At 40.3% G+C, this 21541-nt stretch overlaps 1 protein-coding gene across 1 annotated transcript; it reads left to right on the top strand.

Moving 5' to 3' along the window:
* Positions 1 to 1557: 1557 nt before the first annotated feature.
* hmgcra (3-hydroxy-3-methylglutaryl-CoA reductase a) lies at positions 1558 to 20886 on the top strand. Its single transcript, XM_022217273.2, has 20 exons — positions 1558 to 1721; positions 2754 to 2919; positions 3053 to 3164; positions 3308 to 3395; positions 3480 to 3564; positions 3656 to 3761; positions 4086 to 4192; positions 4276 to 4392; positions 4770 to 4930; positions 7290 to 7549; positions 7631 to 7794; positions 9253 to 9447; positions 9529 to 9687; positions 10937 to 11094; positions 11221 to 11326; positions 12786 to 12956; positions 13542 to 13682; positions 13765 to 13923; positions 16151 to 16305; positions 19229 to 20886. The coding sequence occupies exons 2-20, from the start codon at positions 2755 to 2757 to the stop codon at positions 19281 to 19283; spliced, it is 2664 nt and encodes an 887-aa protein (XP_022072965.1). The 5' UTR covers positions 1558 to 1721; position 2754; the 3' UTR covers positions 19284 to 20886.
* Positions 20887 to 21541: the final 655 nt, after the last annotated feature.

Genomic DNA, 21541 nt, shown 5'->3' with positions numbered 1-21541 from the left:
ATCATTTCTCCATACTGGGTCAGGCCACAGGACTTCATCTACATCACAGGTCACATTTTCTCTGGCCAGGCAACAGGGGAAAAAAGCCCTGGCATGCCATATCCATGCTCCTCTTCTTAGATTGCTATCCATTGTAGTGCCTCACAAACCAGTGGTCTGGCTTATATGTACCCTCACATCATTAGCCACAAGTGTGATCAATTTTGAGTTGTTGTGTTCAATCGGTGACGCCTGAGCTTTAACTGTGTTTGACTTTTGCCACCAGTGCTCACCATTATGCAACACAGGTGCATCACAATGACAATGTGTTGACAAGATGTGTCTAAACAGGTGAAAAGGGCTTATGGTTTTGCCAAAAGAGTGACTGATTCAATAAGTGGGTTCAGGCAACTGAGAATTTGGTTTAGACAATAGAGTTTAGTGTTTTAGCAATTGAGAAAAACTGTAATAAATGTATTTCTTTATTATACAGTCTATATCTGCGACACACGCTGTTCTATGGCGATAGTACATGTGTGTCACTGTAAAAGTTTGACAGTTCTTGTACCTAAAAAAACTGTGACTAAACTAATGTTTGTTGGATCTGATTGAGATGCTTTGGCAAGACCTTAAAAAGGCACTTTATGCTTCAAAAAAATCTAGTGTGACTGATTTAAAACTATTTTGCAGAAAAAGAGTGTGCCCAAATTCTTCCATGACCATATAGAATACTGATCACAAGTTATAACAAATGTTTAGGGGGGCAATGACTTTTTCATGGGGGTGGTATAGGTTTTAAGTAAATCTTTAAAAAAAAGCTGTCATTTAAAACTGTGTTTTGTGTTTTATGGGTTGAGTATGAGAAATATGCAAAAACAAAAGACATAAGGAACAGCACACAGACCACTGCATATAATGATAAGGCAGGAGTAGGCTGCCAATGTTGAGCCTGTTATTCTTTGAGAGGAAATTTTCATGAAGCCTAATAATAATAATAGCAATAATAACAATATTAATAATAATTTCATGTATATATATATATATATATATATATATATATATATATATATAGAGAGAGAGAGAGAGAGAGACTATTCTAGCTGGAAAAGGCTGATTTTTAAATGAATGTCTACATAGGGATACAGAGGCCCATTTCCAGCAACCATCACTCCCATGTTCTAATGTACTAATTGATCATTAGAAAATCCATGTGCAATTTGGTTTGCACATGAATAAAAGTGTGAATTTTCTTGGAAAACATGAAATTGTCTGTGGGTGACCCCAACCTTTTGAACAGCAGAGCATGCACTAAAATAACAATAATATTTATAATCATCACCAAAAAAAATAATAATCAGAGCCTTTGTCATTACTCATCTATGAGACACAGTACAAATATTTCCAAATACATAAACACTTCCACTGAGAACAGCCGTGTACTGTCACCTCTGTCTGTGTAGTGGTGAGATTAGGCGTCTTCTCTCTGGCCACGCCCCTTTACCGCTGTCACCAGGGAAACGGGGCGTGGAGAAGGCGCTCGAGAAGGAGGTGACTTATGGTGATTGGCTAAAGCGTCGGATGATGTAGTAGCGTGCCATCGTTCCATCGGTGTGGTACTGTGAGCTGCAGAGGCCGCCCCGTGTGTCAGAGCGCCCTTCCGACAGTGTGCGGTCCGCTTCACTGCAGGAGGCACAGCTCTGCTCATCACCAGCTCTCAGTCTCAGCTGCCATCCTCCAACCAGGTCAGTCAGTTTGCGCACATAAACACACATGCATTTTTTACGACTTTTTGCAGTTTACCTGAAACAGGTGATTTCAGGGACGAGCTTTAAGAAACAGCAGCATTCATCTAAGTTTCTCTTCCTGAAAACGTTGTTTCTCAATATGTACAACCAGTTATGTTTTAGATGAAGAAAGCAGTATGTCGTGTGTCTCCTCAGTGATTTTGTGAAGAAATAAATTAGCCGTGTTTGTCTTTTGAGAGCGGACTGAAGGGTCAGGTGCAGTAGTCCAGAGCTTTCAGTGCTCAGCTGTAATCTATTAAGCTACTTAAATGACGCGTTTAAAGCAATGAGATAAATAGGCCAATTGATTTAATACAGCTATAAATGGTAGAGAAAAAATATATAATAAAACTGTAATGTTAATATATCTGTATGCTTTAATTAGTTATTAAAACAAGTTCATCGGATTTATGAGGCTTTAGGTCTACTCTCAGCGACTGTTAAATATATCTATAAAGTAACCAAAAAATGTTCTCACAAAAGTCTTGTAGCCTTTATTATTTCAATTGCTTTAGTGAAACATGAATTTTGAAATGTTAAACAAAATTGTTAGATCCAAATTTGTGTGTCTAGCTGTAGTATGAATCAATAAACCTCATATTCTGTGCTGTAATCAATTGTACAATAATTAACTGTTTGTGTACATTGAAATTGTAACACTGTAGGAATTACTGTAAATTACTGGTGATCAAAACTACAAGTGTTTTACAGTAATTTTACAGGAAAATGTGTTCATGTGTGTTACATGATTATCTACACTGTGTGACTGTTTTATTATTTATACTCTTGATATTGATAAACTGAGATGGACCATTTAATGTTGTGGTGGTATAAGAACTAAGAATGTATTTTTTTAAAATTTCTACTGTGGTTCTACTTTTGTTTTCCACACCGTTGCACTAATGAAGTCCTTGTCAAGGTCTACATTGACACCCAACTTCTCCTGGCTGACATTAAGAAACCTTGCATGAGTCCATCTTTCTGTTGCAGCATGCTGACCCGTCTGTTCCGAGCCCACGGCCTCCTGGTGGCCTCTCACCCCTGGGAGGTGATCGTTGCCACAGTTACACTCACCATCTGTATGATGTCCATGAACATGTTCACTGGCAATGACCAGATCTGTGGCTGGAACTTTGAATGCCCCAAAACAGAGGAGGTGAGTGAATGACATGATCAAGAATATCTGTGTTATCTGTTTAGTGTACATACTACCCAATGTAAAGTAGACATACATTTTTAATAAATTTCTGGGACTTTAACACTGGTCAATTTGTATTCCTTTTCAACAGCAAATTCTGAGCAGCGACATCATCATCCTGACTATCACACGCTGTATTGCCATCATCTATATTTACTTCCAATTCCAGAATTTGAAACAACTGGGATCCAAATACATTTTAGGTAAAGTATTCATGGTCACATAATATGTTTATAAGATGCCAAGCATGCCTAAAATGCTGTGGCTTTTGTGGCTGAAGAGGTAGTAATTCTGATGACCCAACTAGTTAAACTCACTGAAATGCACTGGGTCTACTCTCTTGCAGGCATTGCTGGTCTTTTCACCATATTCTCCAGCTTCGTATTCAGCACAGTTGTCATTCACTTTCTTGATAAAGAGCTCACAGGCCTCAAGTAAGGACAAACTCAACATACTGTCCTTTTTATCAGTTTCTCTTTTAAAACCAGTACAGTATATCCTTCTCTGTTGTTTTCCAGTGAGGCTTTGCCCTTCTTCCTGCTTCTCATTGACCTCTCCAAAGCATGTGCTCTCGCCAAGTTTGCCTTAAGCTCCAGCTCTCAGGTATGAAGAAATATTTGGTTATCATATTACAACATCCTCTGTGTGTTCCAGCAGTAGACTGCATTTATATATTTTACTTTAACTCTCTCAGGATGAAGTAAGGGACAACATTGCTCGTGGCATGGCCATCCTGGGGCCTACATTCACTTTAGATGCTCTGGTGGAGTGTTTAGTGATAGGAGTGGGAACCATGTCAGGTACTTGCAGCCATTTACATCTTCACTGAATAACACCAAGATCCGAGGTTTGCAACATGAGGACTTTGCATTGTACTGCATCTTACTTCCTTAACCTGATTTCCCATACTTTTCATGCACAAAGATCAAGTACTGGTAAAGACATGATTATTTAAACGTAAATTAAGAGCACTTCCTGTTTAAGACACAGCAAGCATCTACTTCTTGCTTTCTTTGTTTTATTCTTTAACTACTCAAGTAGCCATGTGATCATGAGAGTTCAACTGAGTATGCTTGATTCAGATCTCATTCAGATTGTGAGAGTGTTTGTCCTGTTTCTTTCAGGTGTGAGGCAACTGGAAATCATGTGTTGCTTTGGATGTATGTCTGTCTTGGCCAACTATTTTGTGTTCATGACTTTCTTCCCTGCATGTGTTTCACTGGTGCTGGAGGTAAGAATACAGTTTTCGCTATACGTATGTGTATTCATGTGTATGATAATGTCAGTTTGATCATGTTGTGTTTGGTCCTGTAGCTGTCCCGTGAGAGCCAAGAGGGTCATCCCATATGGCAGCTGAGCCACTTCTCCAGAGTGATGGAGGAGGAGGACAACAAACCCAACCCTGTAACCCAGAGAGTCAAAATTATCATGGTAACACCTCAATTCAATTCAGTTTTATTGATATACTGCCATTTCACAACATGCCATCTCATAGCACTTCTCATAGTAAAGGAGGGACCTTATGAATTTTAAACAAAGAACAGAGAGCCCAACAATGCAAAGTTGCCTTTGGATTCCCGATGAGCAAGTGGTTGACAATGGTGGGAGGAATCAAGAACCAACTGAGTCTATCAGTGAACTAAATGCAGAGCTGAGGCTGTCGTTTTCATCTACATGGATGTTAAAGTCATCCACTATAATAACTTTATGTGTACTGAGCACTAAATCAGCTCAGAACTCTAAAATTCCTCATGCTTTACGTGTTTACTTGTTGTCCTTCTGCTTTCTCTTCTCTGCTCTATGTGCAGTCTCTTGGCCTGGTGATGGTTCATGCCCACAGCCGCTGGATTGCTGAGCCCTTGGCCAACAACATCACTGTGGGTATCCCACAGGTTGGCATGGATCTGGACCCGCTCTCACCCAGGAGAATCGAACCAGAAAAACCGCTTTGGCATTTCTACCTTACCAGGTGACTATCACAAGTTGCTTGAGCTGTTTCTGCAGTGGTTTTATTGAATGGTAAAGTATTGTAACACTGGACCTTAGATATTTAGATACATTCCACAACTTTGTGTTCACTTTTTAAACCCTTTGAATTATAAGTAAAACATACGTATGTAAGGCCATTAATCAGACACCAGTCAGCCCGTCAAATGGTCCACTGAAATTGATCAGTGGCTGATGTACCTCAGTGGGGTGAGGTAGGTACTTACACTGTGGCTACACCTAGCTACTGCAGGCCATACACAGAGTAGATGTCCCACGGAAGGGCTTCACCTGCAGCACACCTACAATATAAGGTTGTGGCAAAGCAAGATGGTGAGGTGACACCAATGTGAGAACATCAGTGTCATCTCCCTATGCACAAAGGGTTCCATACAAAGTCCCAAATGCTGAGCTACAGCATGTTTGTATAGATACATGTTGTAAATGTCTGGTACAATGTGTAGGTGAGTAGCAGGTTTCAAATACCTCTTTTAGATATGTACTTTGTTCTGTTAATATGAAGGTAACTAAAGCAATCTAAGCAATCCCACTAGGTTAGACCTAGTAACATTTCCATATAACTTTAGACACGGTACAAGTGTGGCCTGAACTGTCATATTAATGGATAGATATTCACAAGCAGAGATTCTGTGAGTAGTGTAAAGGGATATAGGAAAGGATTTTTCCACATTTCAGAATCAGTATTCATTTGAAAACATCACAGAGATGCTTAATACACATTTTGTTTGCTAAAATCCCAATACACGTTTTTTTTTTGCATACTTTACAATGCTCTGCAATTTCAAATCTATTAAGTAACAAAATAAATGTCCATAGCAATAAACGAATATAATTAAATTATTCTGACCTGGGGAAAGGGCTGATCAGCTCGAACAGCAGCTGTGAACATTTCTTCATCTCAGACAGGTAACAGAGAGTACAAACAAACAAAGAGTAACAGTTTATTAGCTGCAGTTTAATTTCACATTGTGGTTGTCCTCAGGTTGAGTCCCAAACTTTCAGTTTGCTGTTTAAGAAATCAGCAATAAACTAGGCTGTTAGTTATTTTAACACTTTGATCAGTTGCTAACAGTTTAGTTACCTCCGCCAAGGAGGTTATGTGACACCCGGCATTTTTGTGTCTGTCTGTCTGTCTGTCTGTCTGTTAGCAAGATAACTCAAAAACGCCTGGGCAGATTCACATGAAATTTTGAGGCGATGTAGACTATGGTAAGAGGAAAAGCTGATTTAATTTTGGTGGCAATCCGGAAAGGATCCTGGATTCTGGATCACTTTGAATTTTTTAGTATGTTTTAGTATGTGGTCCAAAATATGACAAAAACATCATAGGTTAGTATGTCGTCCAACAAATTGGAGCAAGGTGTCCACATAGCTCAACTGGTTAAGAAGGTGATTTGTAAACAGAACTGTGTAAGAGACACAGGTTTGATTCCAGCTCATGATCCTTTACTGCATGGGTTTCCTGTTTTCCTCTCTATCCTTGGTGGAGGCCTGCACTCTCTGAGTGCTTTTCTAGTTTTAGTTTGTTATTGGATTATTTAGCCCCATAATCACATACACTACCGTTGAAAAGTTTGAGGTCACTTAGAGATGTCCTTATTTTTGAAAGAAAAGCTTTTTTGTTCAGTGAGGATAACATTAAATTATTCAGAAATACACTCTAGTCTAACATTGGTAATGTGGTAAGTGACTATTGTAGCTGGAAAAGACTGATTTTTAATGGAATATCTCCATAGGGGTACAGAGGAATATTTCCAGCAACCATCACTCCTGTGTTCTAATGCTACATTGTGTTAGCTAATGGTGTTGAAAGGCTCAATGATGATTAGAAAACCTTTGTGCAATTATGTCAGCACATGAAAAAAAGTGGTAGTTTCATGGAAAACATGAAATTGTCTGGGTGACCCCAAACTTTTGAACGGTAGTGTAAATTTGCATTGTGTGGTCTTTCATGATTGACAAGTGTTGTTTGCAATCCATAGCACTCCTTAGCAAAGTGCGGGATATGTATGACTGCAGCTGTGATGAACTTTAATGCAATGTCTCAGAATCTGAATGACAGAATACCGTCACTTTAATTGTTGTTCCGTGTCCCACATCTGAAAGGGGCTAAAGTAAAATCCACATGAATGCCAGGACTCAAGGTTTTCTGGCAGTACATTGCATTGTAGTAAAAAAACTAATGACCCCAGTCTGAAAACCAAAGCTGTTTATCCAGGATAAATTAACCAAAAAAATGAAAAATCAACTGTCAGCTAACGCCATTGCTCTCCTGTGAATCAACAAAAACACGACACATTATTGTTGGTCTTCTCTTGCAGGATCATAACGATGGACATAGAGCAGATGATCTGTCTGGCCTTGGCACTGCTGTTGGCTGTCAAGTATATATTCTTTGAGCAGGTTGAAATGGAGTCCACACTGTCACTCAAGAACCCCATAACTATGACCACCCCTGCCTTAAGCCTGCGTCAGCCCTCTAAGACCTGCTGCAGACAGGAGACACCTGCTCCCCAATCCTTATCCTTCGCCCCAGCCAACGTCATGACTGCCCCAGCACCTGGCCACAGGGAAAAGAGAGGTGTGTCTGTCCTCAGTGATGATGCTTTAGCAGATGGACTTGTGTAGCACTGTGGTATCCAACTCCACCTTGTTTCTCTAGATGAAGTGATTCGGCCCCTGACTGCCACGGCTGCTGATTACCAGTCAAAGAGCTTTGTCATGGGAGAAGAAGAGGAAGATGTCCATGTGAAGACTATTCAGCCTAGCCTTCCCCAACAACCCAGAGGCCTGAATGACTGCATGGCCATCCTCAACAACCCTGAGGTGAAATATGACACATGAATCCCCAAAATCTGCCTTTTACAGTTGATAACTCAAGAAACCAAGGTAACCTCCTTTCAAGATCCTGAGCCCACTTTCCATTTCCCTAAGTTAATGTGGACTCATCCTGCCAATTAGACTCCATAGTATTAGACCGCCGTGTGATTTACCTTGGCTGTAATGAGATTAGTTGCTCTCTCTTTGAGGCTGAGCCAATTAGAGCATGACAACAATAGAAAAGATACTTGCACTGATTCTACGAGCTTCTTGTGGCCTTACATTTACTCAGCTGGCCTTTGCACCTCCCACATGAGATATACTCGTACATTAGTAGTTTGAGGCAAGTATAATTGGAAATTGGCTACAGTACTCACGCACTGGAAGCTTTCTTCACCAAAGAAATATGAGATCAAAATGTCCCAAATGATGACAACATGTAGACAGAGATTGGCTGTTAACATTATCAGAAGCAAAACATTTTGCTGGATAACACAGTAGTTGCTACATTACATAATTATCACTTTTACTGTGCAGTCAGAACCAGTAATGGACCTGCAGTAAATCTTGGCTCATTCACTGTTCATTCACTACATTTACTCTTGCCCATTTTATTTGAGGGTCTGAATTGTAAATATGTAAATATATTCTTCATATATTTCAGCAAAAGTACCAAAACATTTTCTAAACCTTTATGTACTGCTGAAGGCTTCAGTTTAATTCAATTATGTTCATTTCAATTTTATTGACATAGTGCCAGCAGATGGAGAACAAACTATGCACTCAAAGTTTGATGAGCAAACTTCTTTTATAAGGAGTAATGAATACTTGAAGAAGGGGGTGATTTCAAACATGCTATGGAGAACTTGGACATGGCAGAAAATTGACACATGGCCTACCACAAAGCTCCCCTAACAAGTGGTTGTAAATGTACAATAAACACAACTGTTCAAAAGTTTGGGGTCACTGATAAATGTCCTTATTTTTCAAAGAAAAGCATATTTTTCTAACATTAAATGAATGATAAATCCAGTGTAGACATTGTTAATGTGGTAAATGACTATTCTAGTTGCAAACGGCTGATTTTTAATGGAATATCTCCATAGGGGTACATTTCCAGCAACCATCACTCTTGTGTTCTAATGCTACATTATGTTAGCTAATGGTGTTGAAAGGCTCATTGATGATTAGAAAACCTTTGTGCAATTATGTCAGCACATGAATAAAAGTTTTCATGGAAAACATGAAATTTTCTGGGTGACCCCAAACTTTTGAACAGTAGTGAAAATGTAAGAAAGTGTTTGTCAGTTTGTTTTCCAGTCTGTATATCGTGCAAAAAACAACCACATTATCTTAAAATACACAATGCAATAATCTTTTAGAATAGTTAAAAATAGTCTTACTGGCCACTGTTCTGACCATGCTACATATTGAATAGTTCGTAACTCTGCACGTCTCTTGCAGCTGGGACCTCGTTTTCTGAGTGACGATGAGGTGATGCAGCTGGTCAACTTCAAACACATCCCTGCATACAAACTGGAAGCCATGATGGAGAGACCAGAGAGAGGAGTGGCCATACGAAGGCTGATGATATCAGCAAAGCTTCCTTCTCCTTCTGCGCTTTCCTCGCTGCCATACACTGACTACGACTACTCTAAGGTGAGAGAACACACAAACACAAGAAGCTGCAGCCCTACCTGTAACACTCTGCTTCCTACTTGAAATAGTTCTGTTTTCCAGGTTATAGGCACCTGCTGTGAGAATGTGATTGGCTACATGCCCATACCAGTGGGCGTGGCTGGACCGCTGCATCTGGATGGGAAGCAATTCCAGGTTCCCATGGCAACTACAGAAGGCTGCTTGGTTGCCAGCACCAATCGTGGTTGTCGAGCAATCGCTGTGAGTTTCAGATTTGTTGCTGCTACCAGGGTCTCTAGGGACATATACAAGAGTGGACATAAAACACTTAATAATATATGAAATGTAAAAATTCAACCTCTGTCATCTCTTCGTTATCATCATAATGTATCCTGTTTTCTTTGCAAATGCATGTCATTGCTTTTTGTGAAAGATGTGTTTTCAAATCATAACTGTTTTTAACCGTAGGTCCCTATCTACAAATAATTGACCTCTTTGTAGCTGTATGTTTCACATGTTACATCAAAAAAGTGGTTGTAGGGAGAGTTTTAAAGCTGACAAATACGCTATGTGGTGTGCACGGTGCTACAGTGGTTAGCACTGTCACTTCACAGCAAGAATAAAGTGGCTACAGCTAATGGACACACACTATGGTTTATTGCCACTGAGCAAGAGTTAAGGTCCATTACTCCACATTTAATTTTGCAATAACTGCATAGAATTATTTGATTATGCACAAATTACTTGGGGCTAAATTTCATTAAGTACCAAAACAAAATCAGAGCAAAAACAAGATGCTGAGATTTGTTGATCGGGGATGTTAGTGTTTCTTTTAAACAACAGGAATTATATCCCGGCATATGCACAAGTAATCATGTGCTTACAGAAGTTCAACTAAATCTACAGGGACTGTTGTGTTTTAGATTGTGGGTTGTGATTCTGTCCTACGTTGCCCACCCTTTAACGTGATTTAAATAATCCATGGATTTGTTAAAGATTTCTATCATTGCGAGATAGCGGCATTGTGTCACTGTAACCGTGACAACAAATGAACACGACATCAGCTCCCTGCTGACAATCACGATTGCGATCCTACAACAATTCCACCACATGGTTGGTAGATCTATGTTAAATGGCCACATTCTATAGTGTCGTGATTTCTAATCATAGATAACTAATATACAAATGCTGCATTTTTTTTTTAAAATGCTGCATTTCTGACAACGCCATATGGGAGAATGAACAGCCTTGGTGGAGTACTGCACTCTCTGAGTGCTTTTCTAGTTCCATATGTGTCATTTCATAGTTCTGATGTCTTTAGTATTGTTTTACAGCATGCTGTAGCAATAAAATGAAAGAACAAACAGGTAGAGTGTCATGTCTAAATGCTGCAAGAAATATACAGCTAGTGTGTAACTGTGATTTCAGAAATGTTTTTAGTGCTCTTCTAATATTTTGTTCAGTGCTTTCCTGTGTATTCACAATCTTTTTGGTTTTCTGTGTACTGTAGCTGGGCGGTGGAGCCTGCAGTCGTATCCTGGCTGACAGCATGACTCGGGGACCTGTAGTGAGACTGCCCTCTGCCTGTCAGGCTGCTGAGGTTAAGAACTGGCTGGAGAGCACAGATGGTTTTCAAACCATCAAAGAGGCTTTTGACAGCACCAGCAGGTAAGACATGACATCTGACATGGGCAGACCGAGAATTCAGAGAATGGACTGAATATCCATTATGTGTATAATCTACAAGTTGTCAAGTTGTCCTCATATGGAAGATTGTGTGGTGACTGTTGGCAGGTTTGCACGGCTCCAAAAGCTGCTGGTTGGTCTGGCTGGGAGAAATCTTTACATCCGCTTCCATTCCAAGACTGGAGATGCCATGGGGATGAATATGATCTCTAAGGTACCATTAAGAATAGTTAGGTGTGCATGTGCGTGTGTGTATGTGTGTGTTCTTGTACTTGTTACATGGTGAATACCATTTTCTGCATTTAACTATCAAAGTGAGGACATTTTTACAAAGTGAGGACATTTTGGCCGGTCCTCACTTTGAAACAGCCATGTTTGAGGGTGAAGACTTGTTTTTAGAGAACAGGTATGAATTGAGGTTTGGTTAGGGTAAGGATTAAGTTTAGGCAATCAGTTGTGATGGTTAAGGTTAGGGTAAGGCTCTAGGAAATGCATTATGCCTATGGATGTCCTCACTAAGATAGAAGTACAAACGTGTGTGTGTGTGTGTTTTGCATACTCTTTATTCTGTTTTCAGACTGATATTTCAAACTGTCAGGGGATTTGTAGTTCATTCTAATATCCTCATAGAACTGGTTTGAAGTATAATGACAAAACAATTACCATATCTCAATATGAAATTTTGATTGGTTTGGACGGTTCAAGAATCAATCATCAACCACCAAAAAGCAGGTCCGGGATGAATTAGATGCTGCTGCAACATCGTCAGGCATGTTTTACATGACCATATGCTGAGAGGCTGCCGTGCAAGAAGGAAGTCTTTCCTCTTGAAGAGGCATCTTAAAACCATGGTCAAAGAAAAGCATTCTAGAGCAAAGTTCTGTGGTCAGATGAAAATACCACAATGAGCAGAAATTTGTTTGGAGGAGAGAAAAAGAGGCCTTTAACCCCAAGACCACTTGACATCAAATATGATGATAGTAGTATTGTGCTCTGGAGATGTTTTGGTGCCAGTGGAACTGGTGTTTTATATAAAGTAAATGGATTAATGAAGGAGGAGGATTACCTCCACATTCTTCAGGAAAACCTAAAAGACGGTTGGGTCTTAGAAGCAGTTGCTTGTTCCAACAAGTCAATGACTCCAAACTCACATCAAAAGTGATGAAGAAATGAATAAACAAGGCTAGAAATATAATTTGAGATGGTCCCCAAAAAGTAATGATTTAAACCCCTTCAACAACTTGTGGACTGTGGTGAAGAAACAATTCTCTGTAAGGAAGCCAACAAATTTAATTTAACTGTACCAATTCTGCCAAGAGTAAGGGTCAAAGATACAACCAGAAGCTTGTGATTTAAATGCTTTTTCACACCACTGTATAATAAATCTATGAAAGAACCAAAATGCTTGATTGTTTTTGTGACAAAGATACATTGGTTTTAATGATTCCATCATAGAAAATTCAGAGTTATAGACATCATTGGAACCTCAAGATGGCTATGACATACATGGTCTTTTCAAGTGTATTCAAAGTTATGTTCACAACTGGAAATAGATGTTTGTGATGACAGAACAGTGCAGAACAATGAACATAGTGGCATAATAGAACTGCAGAAATGTTCAAGATGTTGTGCCACTGCATTTCATGTCTGATTACCTCTTGGTCTGTGTGCAGGGTACAGAGCAGGCTCTGAGCAGACTGCAGCAGCACTTTCCAGAGCTGCAGGTAGTGGCTGTGAGTGGGAACTACTGCACGGACAAGAAACCAGCTGCCGTTAACTGGATTGAAGGCAGGGGCAAGTCTGCAGTTTGTGAGGCCATCATCCCTGCTAAGGTGGTCAGAGAGGTAGGAAGAGCCAGAACTGAAAGTGCAGCCAACAGTTTTTATTTTAAAACGTATGTTCTTTACTGGCATTAACCAATTGTTCCAATGTTTCCACCTGTGATTTTATATCTTTTAACAGATAGTGAACAAAAACTTGCAGTTTTAAAAACCTGAAAACTTTGATTAGACTGCACTAGGTTAGTCAGCAAAGATTCTGGTTCTGGCTTGCATTGCTGTTAGTACAGTAGTTAGAATGAACAAAAATAAAGTTTAATAAAATTTACTGGAGGCAAACAAAGGGTGATAGAGGAGTAAATTCTAATAAAATGGGACTGCAGAGTCAAATCAGGGAGAATCCAACAAAACAAAACAAGAGTCCACAGGCTCAGGCACACAACTCTATGGCAGCCAATGGAACTGGAGATGTTAGGCACACTGCCTGGGGTGTAAGGCAGACTGGTGGGCCCACTCCAGAAGGCACGCTGGAGGTGGGGGTGACTGGCAAGATTGCTCAGGTGGCCTGTGGAGGCTCTTTGTCAGCCAGGAGGGCCAGCTCAGGGAGCACAAGGCCTCAGACTCATGTTAACATTTGTCCCTGTGTTGTAGGTTTTGAAGACAACAACGGGCGCTCTGGTGGAGGTTAACGTCAGTAAAAACCTGGTGGGCTCAGCCATGGCAGGTAGCGTCGGTGGATTTAATGCACATGCAGCCAACCTGGTGACCGCAATCTACATAGCCTGTGGACAGGTAAAGTAGTAAAGTAAGAAAATTATATGCATCAGTTTATTTTAGTGTATTTTTGTGTCTTATGTGTTTATATGTCGATCAGGATCCAGCCCAGTCAGTGGGCAGCAGTAACTGCATCACCCTCATGGAACCATCTGGATCAACAGGGGAGGACCTGTACATTAGCTGCACTATGCCCTCTATAGAACTGGGCACTGTAGGAGGAGGCACCAACCTGCCTGCTCAACAAGCCTGTCTCCAGGTACATGCACATAAACATTCCTTTCAGGCAACTGTAGGTAGATGGAAAATAAGTACTGTGTTTAAAATTGTAAATATGTATACATCAAATTTGCTTTGCTGCTTTGGTTCACCAGCTACTCTCAAAGTGCTGTTTTAGTGAAAAAGTTCTGCTAAACACAGTGCACACTACCTCAGCAGCTAATACTACACAGACACTGACACAGACGGCATCAGTAGTGTGAAACATTGGTATTTACACTATGTTTATGCAATTTCACAAATGTGGCTGCATGTCTTTCATTTTGAACTTGGTAGGCGGTACCAATGTGTAGTTTACTCTAGTAACCTATTGTGTTTATATTTTAAATAGAAGAGGCTGATATTTTTCCGTTATGTGAAGTGTCCGTTCCATAATTAGCTGTGTTTAGATTTGTAATCTTGTAATATAATGGGATTAATGTGAAATCTGTGAAATCTGTTCTTGTTTCTCTACTGATTGTCCTTTTCTAAAGTGTTACATGGATATTTGATCAAAAGGAGCATGGCTGGTCTCATCCTAACTGAAAGAAAGAATTTGCCGGGCTGTTAATCTACGCTACACACCAAAAATCAGTTACCATGTAGACAGACACAGTGAGACACTGGTTGGTGAATATGCTGGAGGTTACTGTAGCTAAAAAAACAACAGACTCTTTTCTTAGAGCATATTGAACTAATATTCTTCTGGTGGAGTCAAACACACTAAAACTGGTACGGGCCAGGGGGGTTGAACCCTGAGTGCAGGCACTAACAGATGGCAGAAAGACAGAAAGACAGACAGAACGTCTTTAAATAAGGAGCCAGCAGGAGCAATGATCCAGCAGCGACTGGTGGGTGAGTCAGGCTTTAAACGCAGCTTATGTGTGCTGCGCTCCCTCTGTAGCTGTGTCCAATCCCCCGGGATCGTCAGCATGGCCAGGGGCGTAGCATAGAGGGGGGGTACCGTGAAGAGGACAAAAGACAGAAACAGGTAGAACTGAGAGAGAAGGAGAAGAGAGGAATAGAGAAGCGAGGAGGAGAAAAGGATGGAGAAGCAAAGGATGATAGAAGGAGGGAGAGAGAAAAGAAGGACAAGAGGGGAGAGAAGAAGACAGAAAAGGCTGACTAGGCAAGTACTGTGACAAAAACACTTAAACCACTAAATGAATTATGTATCTCTGTGGCCGCTTAGATGCCTAAACTATCGTATCAGTTTTGTATTGCACTTCTCAAAGCAAAATTAGAAAGCGCTTCAAATAGCTCAGACATAACTATCCATACATACATACATATATTATCGATACAACACTTCATCCCCTCTACGGTTGTGGAGGGCTGGAGCCTATCCCAGCTGACTTAAGCTGAAGGCAGTGTCAGACATAACATGAAAACAGCAAAAGGAACAAAAGTATGAAACAAGCCACAATGGAATTAGAAATGACAAAGCCCATAAACATAATATCAGATAAAATCAGTGAAGGCAAAGGAAAAAATGTATGTTTTAACCTTGGACTTAAAAGAAGCCTCTGACAGCCTGCCTTAGATCCACAAGCAGGCTATTCCAGAGCCTTAGGTCTGGTATTTCAAAAGCCTGACTCCCCTTTGCCTTTTTCAACCTGTCTGAGGATCTCAGAGCGTGGACAGAGTTCTATGGAGATAAAAGATTCAAAATATACTGGGACACAATGTCTTTTAAGTTTTTAAGTCAGTTCTAAAATATAATGGAAGTCAGTGTAAGGAGGCTAAAACCAGAGGCTGTATTCTTTGATTAGAAGCCAGGCAACTGACTTTTGTACCGTTTGTAGCCAATCCAGTTTTATTAATTAGGCATGTAAATAGGCCGTTTCAGTAATCTGGGTGTGAAAAGATAAACACATGTAAAATAGTTTCTTATACATGCTTATTATAATCAACTAAGCACTCGAAGATGGCAGTATGCTTTTGTCAAAAACTGTCACCTCAGGGCTTGCTCTGGGGGTTCAGGCATATGGGTTCTGTAAAGTGTCTTGAGACAATCTGACCTTTAATTGGCGCTATATAAATAATATAAACTGAAATTGAATTGAATAACAGGCACTTCTATTTTGGTTGAGTTCAGTTCAGACAAAACAAGCTCCTGTTGCACTATCACAACTTTAAAAGTGAAACTCCAGCTTGTTTCTGCTGACCCAGTTGATTAAAAAAGATATAAAATGATTCATACTTATATTACATGTGTGTGTGTTTAGATGCTGGGCGTGCAGGGAGCCAGTCAGGACTGTCCAGGGGAAAATGCACGGCAGCTGGCCAGGGTTGTGTGTGCCACTGTTCTGGCTGGAGAGCTCTCTCTGATGTCTGCTTTGGCTGCCGGACACCTGGTCAAGAGTCACATGGCACACAACCGGTAAGAGCAAATAACCTTAACCGACAGATTTGTGTGTCATTTTTGTCTGCAAGGGCTGCACAGTGGCTTGGTGGTTAGCACTTTCACCTTGCAACTAGAAGATCCCTGGTTTGCATCCCTGCCTTCCCAGGATCTTTCTGCATGGAGTTTGCATGTTCTCCCTGGGTACTCTGGCTTCCTCCCACAGTCCAAAACAAGATGCTGAGGTTAATTGGTGATTCTAAATTGTCCGTGAGTTTGATTGTCGGTATATGTAGTCCTGTGACAGACTAGTGACCTGTCCAGGATGTCCCCTGCTTTCGCCCTAATGCTACGTGTCTACCTGATGCGTTTTTCCTGCATGTAAAGGTGCCACATCTGAAAATCGCCCCCTTGATGGGCGTATACTTGAGTCCAGGAGGCAGTGTTCAATCCCTGCCGATCTTCTTCTCCAACTATCCTGCCAGCCCCTGATTGGACAAACGCATTGACTCGGGAGCTGTTTGCTCCGGACCAACATGGCAGCTCGGTCGCAATCTTTCTCTTTTATTATCACAACAGTTCAACAAAAAGTACTTCTGAAAGCATTTGAGGTGAAAAATAACCTGTGCAGTTGCTGAATCTATTGTCGTTTTAGTTCAACGACGGCTGGTTTAAACGTTTGACAAAAGTTTTGTGATGCGTCAGACCTCCCCACGCAGCATCAAATTTGCATCAAATAGAAGTCGAGTCTACTTTATGTAAATGAGCAGTGGCCCGCTCCGGGGAGATGCACCGGATTGCAGCTCAAAACGCACCGCAACCGGACCAGCATGCAATGCGGTGCATTTCACATACACACGTGGACAAAATTGTTGGTACCCCTCAGTTAAAGAAGGAAAAACCCACAATTCTCACTGAAATCACTTGAAGCTCACAAAAGTAACAATAAATAAAAATTTATTGAAAATTAAATAATCAAAATCAGCCATCACTTTTGAATTGTTGATTAACATAATTATTTAAAAAAAAACAAACTAATGAAATAGGGCTGGACAAAAATGATGGTACCCATAACTTAATATTTTGTTGCACAACCTTTTGAGGCAATCACTGCAATTAAACGATTTCTGTATTTGTCAATGAGCGTTCTGCAGCTGTCAACAGGTATTTTGGCCCACTCCTCATGAGCAAACAGCTCCAGTTGTCTCAGGTTTGATGGGTGTCTTCTCCAAATGGCATGTTTCAGCTCCTTCCACATATGTTCAATGGGATTCAGATCTGGGCTCATAGAAGGCCACTTTAGAATAGTCCAACGCTTTTCTCTCAGCCATTCTTGGGTGTTTTTGGCTGTGTGTTTTGGATCGTTGTCCTGTTGGAAGACCCATGACCTGCGACTGAGACCAAGCTTTCTGACACTAGGCAGCACATTTCTCTCCAGAATGCCTTGATAGTCTTCAGATTTCATCATACTTTGCACACTTTCAAGACACCCTGTGCCAGATGCAGCAAAGCAGCCCCAAAACATTACTGAGCCTCCTCCATGTTTCACCGTAGGGACAGTGTTCTTTTCTTCGTATGCTTGGTTTTTGAGTCTATGAACATAGAGTTGATGTGCCTTACCAAAAAGCTCCAGTTTGGTCTCATCTGTCCAAAGGACATTCTCCCAGAAGCTTTGTGGCTTGTCAACATGCATTTTTGCAAATTCCACTCTCGCTTTTTTATGAGTTTTTTCAGCAGTGGTGTCCTCCTTGGTCGTCTCCCATGAAGTCCACTTTGGCTCAAACAACGACGAATGGTGCGATCTGACACTGATGTACCTTGGCCTTGGAGTTCACCTTTAATTTCTTTGGAGGTTGCTCTGGGCTCTTTGGATACAATTCGAACGATCCATCTCTTCAATTTGTCATCAATTTTCCTCTTGCGGCCACGTCCAGGGAGGTTGGCTACTGTCCCGTGGGTCTTGAACTTCTGAATAATATGAGCCACTGTTGTCACAGGAACTTCAAGCTGTTTAGAGATGGTCTTATAGCCTTTACCTTTAAGATGTTTGTCTATCATTTTTTTCAGATGTCCTGGGACAATTCTCTCCTTCGCTTTCTGTTGTCCATGTTCAGTGTGGTACACACCTTTTCACCAAACAGCAGGGTGACTACTTGTCTCCCTTTAAATAGGCTGACTGACTGATTATGAGTTTGGAAACACCTGTGATGTCAATTAAATGACACACCTGAGTTAATCATGTCACTCTGGTCAAATAGTTTTCAATCTTTTATAGAGGTACCATCATTTTTGTCCAGGCCTGTTTCATTAGTTTGTTTTTTTAAATAATTATGTTAATCAACATTTCAAAAGTAATGGCTGTTTTTGATTATTTAATTTTCAATAAATTTTTATTTATTGTTACTTTTGTGAGTTTCAAGTGATTTCAGTGAGAATTGTGGGTTTTTCCTTCTTTAACTGAGGGGTACCAACAATTTTGTCCACGTGTGTAGACAATGAATGGGATACGAGAAATTGCCAGATCTAGTGGATACTACCTTAAGCCTCGCTGTAGCCCTAATGAGGATTAAGTGATATATAGATAATGGATGGATTTTTGTCTGTAAACTGTTCAATCTTAAAGTTCAACATCCACAGACTAAAGAGATTGTAAACACATATACACTGTATATGGGAAGTTCTGCGAATACTACTACTTTTAAGAATTAACTCAGAGATCATCTTCCTGATATATGCAACAATCTTAGCATATGTTACACTGAACAATTTCAAAATGTCTTGGTATGTCAGTGCAAGTCTTGTTTTTGTTTTTATAGGGATGTATGCACATAAATGTTATGCAATAATTTCTTAGCGAATTTAATATAGATGCACTTAAATTAAAAAAGAAAAAAGAAAAATGAAATCCACTGTGCATCTGATATAAAGAATATAATGGAATGTGATTCTGTTCTGTTTGCAGATCTAAGGTGAACCTCCAGGACACTCCAGCAGTGTGCACCACAAAAGCCTCCTGAGTGCTAGAAAGCAGCTTGACATCGTTCAGTACACTCAGGTCACTGGACAGAACAGCAAAACCAGGAAAATATGTACTGAAAGGGAACAATAATTCATCAATGAAAAAGACCTCAGACATGTTCCAAGTGCTTTCAAAGGGACACATTAGAGTCTTTTTGACCAATTTCTATTCCAGATATGAAAAGGAACCAGCTTTCTTGTGGGAGTATTCATTTTCTGCATCTGGTTGTGTTTGGTTGGTTAGAAGCAGTCAGTTATTGACTTCTTTAATTTTTTACAGTTTTGACAGCTGCCACATTTTTGGAAAGCAGTGTTCAAATGAAATACTCCTACTGTCCTATTGCCAAAATGAACCCTGCTATCACAGAAACAAGTATACATAACAGAGAAATGTGAATGATCATTAAGGCTGGGTGTGGGAACCCAAGAGTAATCCTACTTAGCACTGACTTTGAAGCGTTTGACCTACAAGGGCACAATTTGTCTCAGTTAAGAAGCCTTTCCTCTACACGAAGATAGTAAGATTATCCATGAGTGATTTAGGGAACAAATAAATAAATATATGAATACGGTAAATGATTATGAAGAGAGATACCTAATGACCAAGACTACAAGTCTTACAAGCTTGTTTATACAGAAATGAAAAGATAAGGACAAAATTACGAGAGTGTCCTTCAAAAAGGTCTGGGGATAAATAAAAATAAGAGTTATTCTGGTCGCAGATGACAGTCCTGGCAATAGGACTATGCAACAAATCATCCGACAGTTCATGTTGAGATTATACTGTATAATTGCCATTTAGAAACATGCCCAATGGTTCAATTAGCCTCTTCTTTGACAGTGTTTTAGTCCCCTTACTACAAATGTGTGTGTTTTGTGTGGAAACTAACTTGCAAAGAATTTTCTATTGTAATCCAGACAAGTCAAGAAAGTGTAACCACTGGCACATTTTCAACTGCATTTGCATACACTGACAGGTGAAGTGAAGAACATCGATCATTTTGTTAAAATGCAACGTTCTGCTGGGAAACCTTGAGTTCTGACATTCATGTGGATGTTTGACATGTACCACCCACCTAAACATTGCAGGCCAACAACCCCCAAAAGCCCTGCACCACCTCCCATGGCTACAGCAGTCTTTGATGCCAGTTGCCACCCTCAGCAGGTCCATTCACCCCAACACACCACAACTGCTCAGGAGTGGCTCAGGGAACATGACAGAGCTAAGGTCCCAAGTTCCACACTCCCCAGATTTAAATGTTCTTGAACATCTGTGGGATGGTCTAGGATCACCCTCATCTAGGTAGGTCCCACACTGCAACCTACAGGATCTACAGAATTCACTGAAACCATCCCGGTACCACAGGACATCCCCAGAGGTCCTGAGTCCATGAACCACTGGGTCAGAGGAGTTTTAGCAGCATAAAGGAGACCAACACAATATTAGGCAGGTGGTCATAATGTTGTATCTGATTGGTGTATATCATCGAGGTGTAAAAAAAAAAAACATACTGCAGATGTGGTGCGATGGGTATAATGAATTCCTAGATGCAACTGTTTTTAATATATTTTGTAATAAACATGAAAAGACTTTTACAGCAACAGATTGCACAGTTTTGATTAATCATATCAAGCAGGGAACTGCCCCAGAGCCTCAGACCCATATGGGTCTCCTATGTAAGTTATACACATGTTCATTATTTATTAGTCATGAATTTTCATATCAGTATACACTAATACATATTCAGTGCTCAGAAATGGGGAATGTTAAAAAGACTAAAAAGCTAAATGCAGTCTTTGGGCGGTTTTATGGATCCATCTAAATGAGAGTGCTAAAGTATCTGCAGCTACCTTGGACTTCAGACTGGTTTAATTGTTATATCAGTGTGCCTCTATTAAACTACACATGGAATTCTATAGCCAGACCCAGAATTCATACCATCTGAACTGTATTGTGAGTGTGGCAAAAGAGATTAGAAGACCAGGGAAAAACAAATCTCCAATTTTATCTGAAGGCCAACACACTCGAAAGTATCCTGTGTTGGTCTGGAAGGATGTTTAGTTGCACTTTGGACATGGGGGCAAATCCAACTCATTCATTCTAAAACATGACAAGAATGTTGTCAAATATTTCACCATGACATTCAATGAAGAAACAAAAAAGTCACAAAGACCCTCTCCAGAGAGAAAATTGAGCAGTGTTATGTTTGCCTCTCTTCTTACCCTGATGCCTCCATCACTTTGGAACAGGGTAAAT

This window comes from Acanthochromis polyacanthus, chromosome 7 (genome assembly GCF_021347895.1).
Source record: "Acanthochromis polyacanthus isolate Apoly-LR-REF ecotype Palm Island chromosome 7, KAUST_Apoly_ChrSc, whole genome shotgun sequence".
NCBI lineage: Eukaryota > Metazoa > Chordata > Actinopteri > Pomacentridae > Acanthochromis > Acanthochromis polyacanthus.
The sequence above is the reverse complement of the archived record's forward strand: the minus strand, read 5'-3'. Positions and strand labels throughout refer to the sequence as shown.

What these genes read in the sequence shown, in the direction of transcription:
- hmgcra (XM_022217273.2), top strand. Translation starts at nt 2,755, where the DNA reads ATGCTGACCCGTCTGTTCCGAGCCCACGGCCTCCTGGTGGCCTCTCAC. An exon ending in AAAGAGCTCACAGGCCTCAA is followed by an intron (nt 3,396 to 3,479) that starts GTAAGGACAAAC and finishes GTTGTTTTCCAG; the next exon opens with TGAGGCTTTGCCCTTCTTCC. An exon ending in CTGACTACGACTACTCTAAG is followed by an intron (nt 9,448 to 9,528) that starts GTGAGAGAACAC and finishes TCTGTTTTCCAG; the next exon opens with GTTATAGGCACCTGCTGTGA.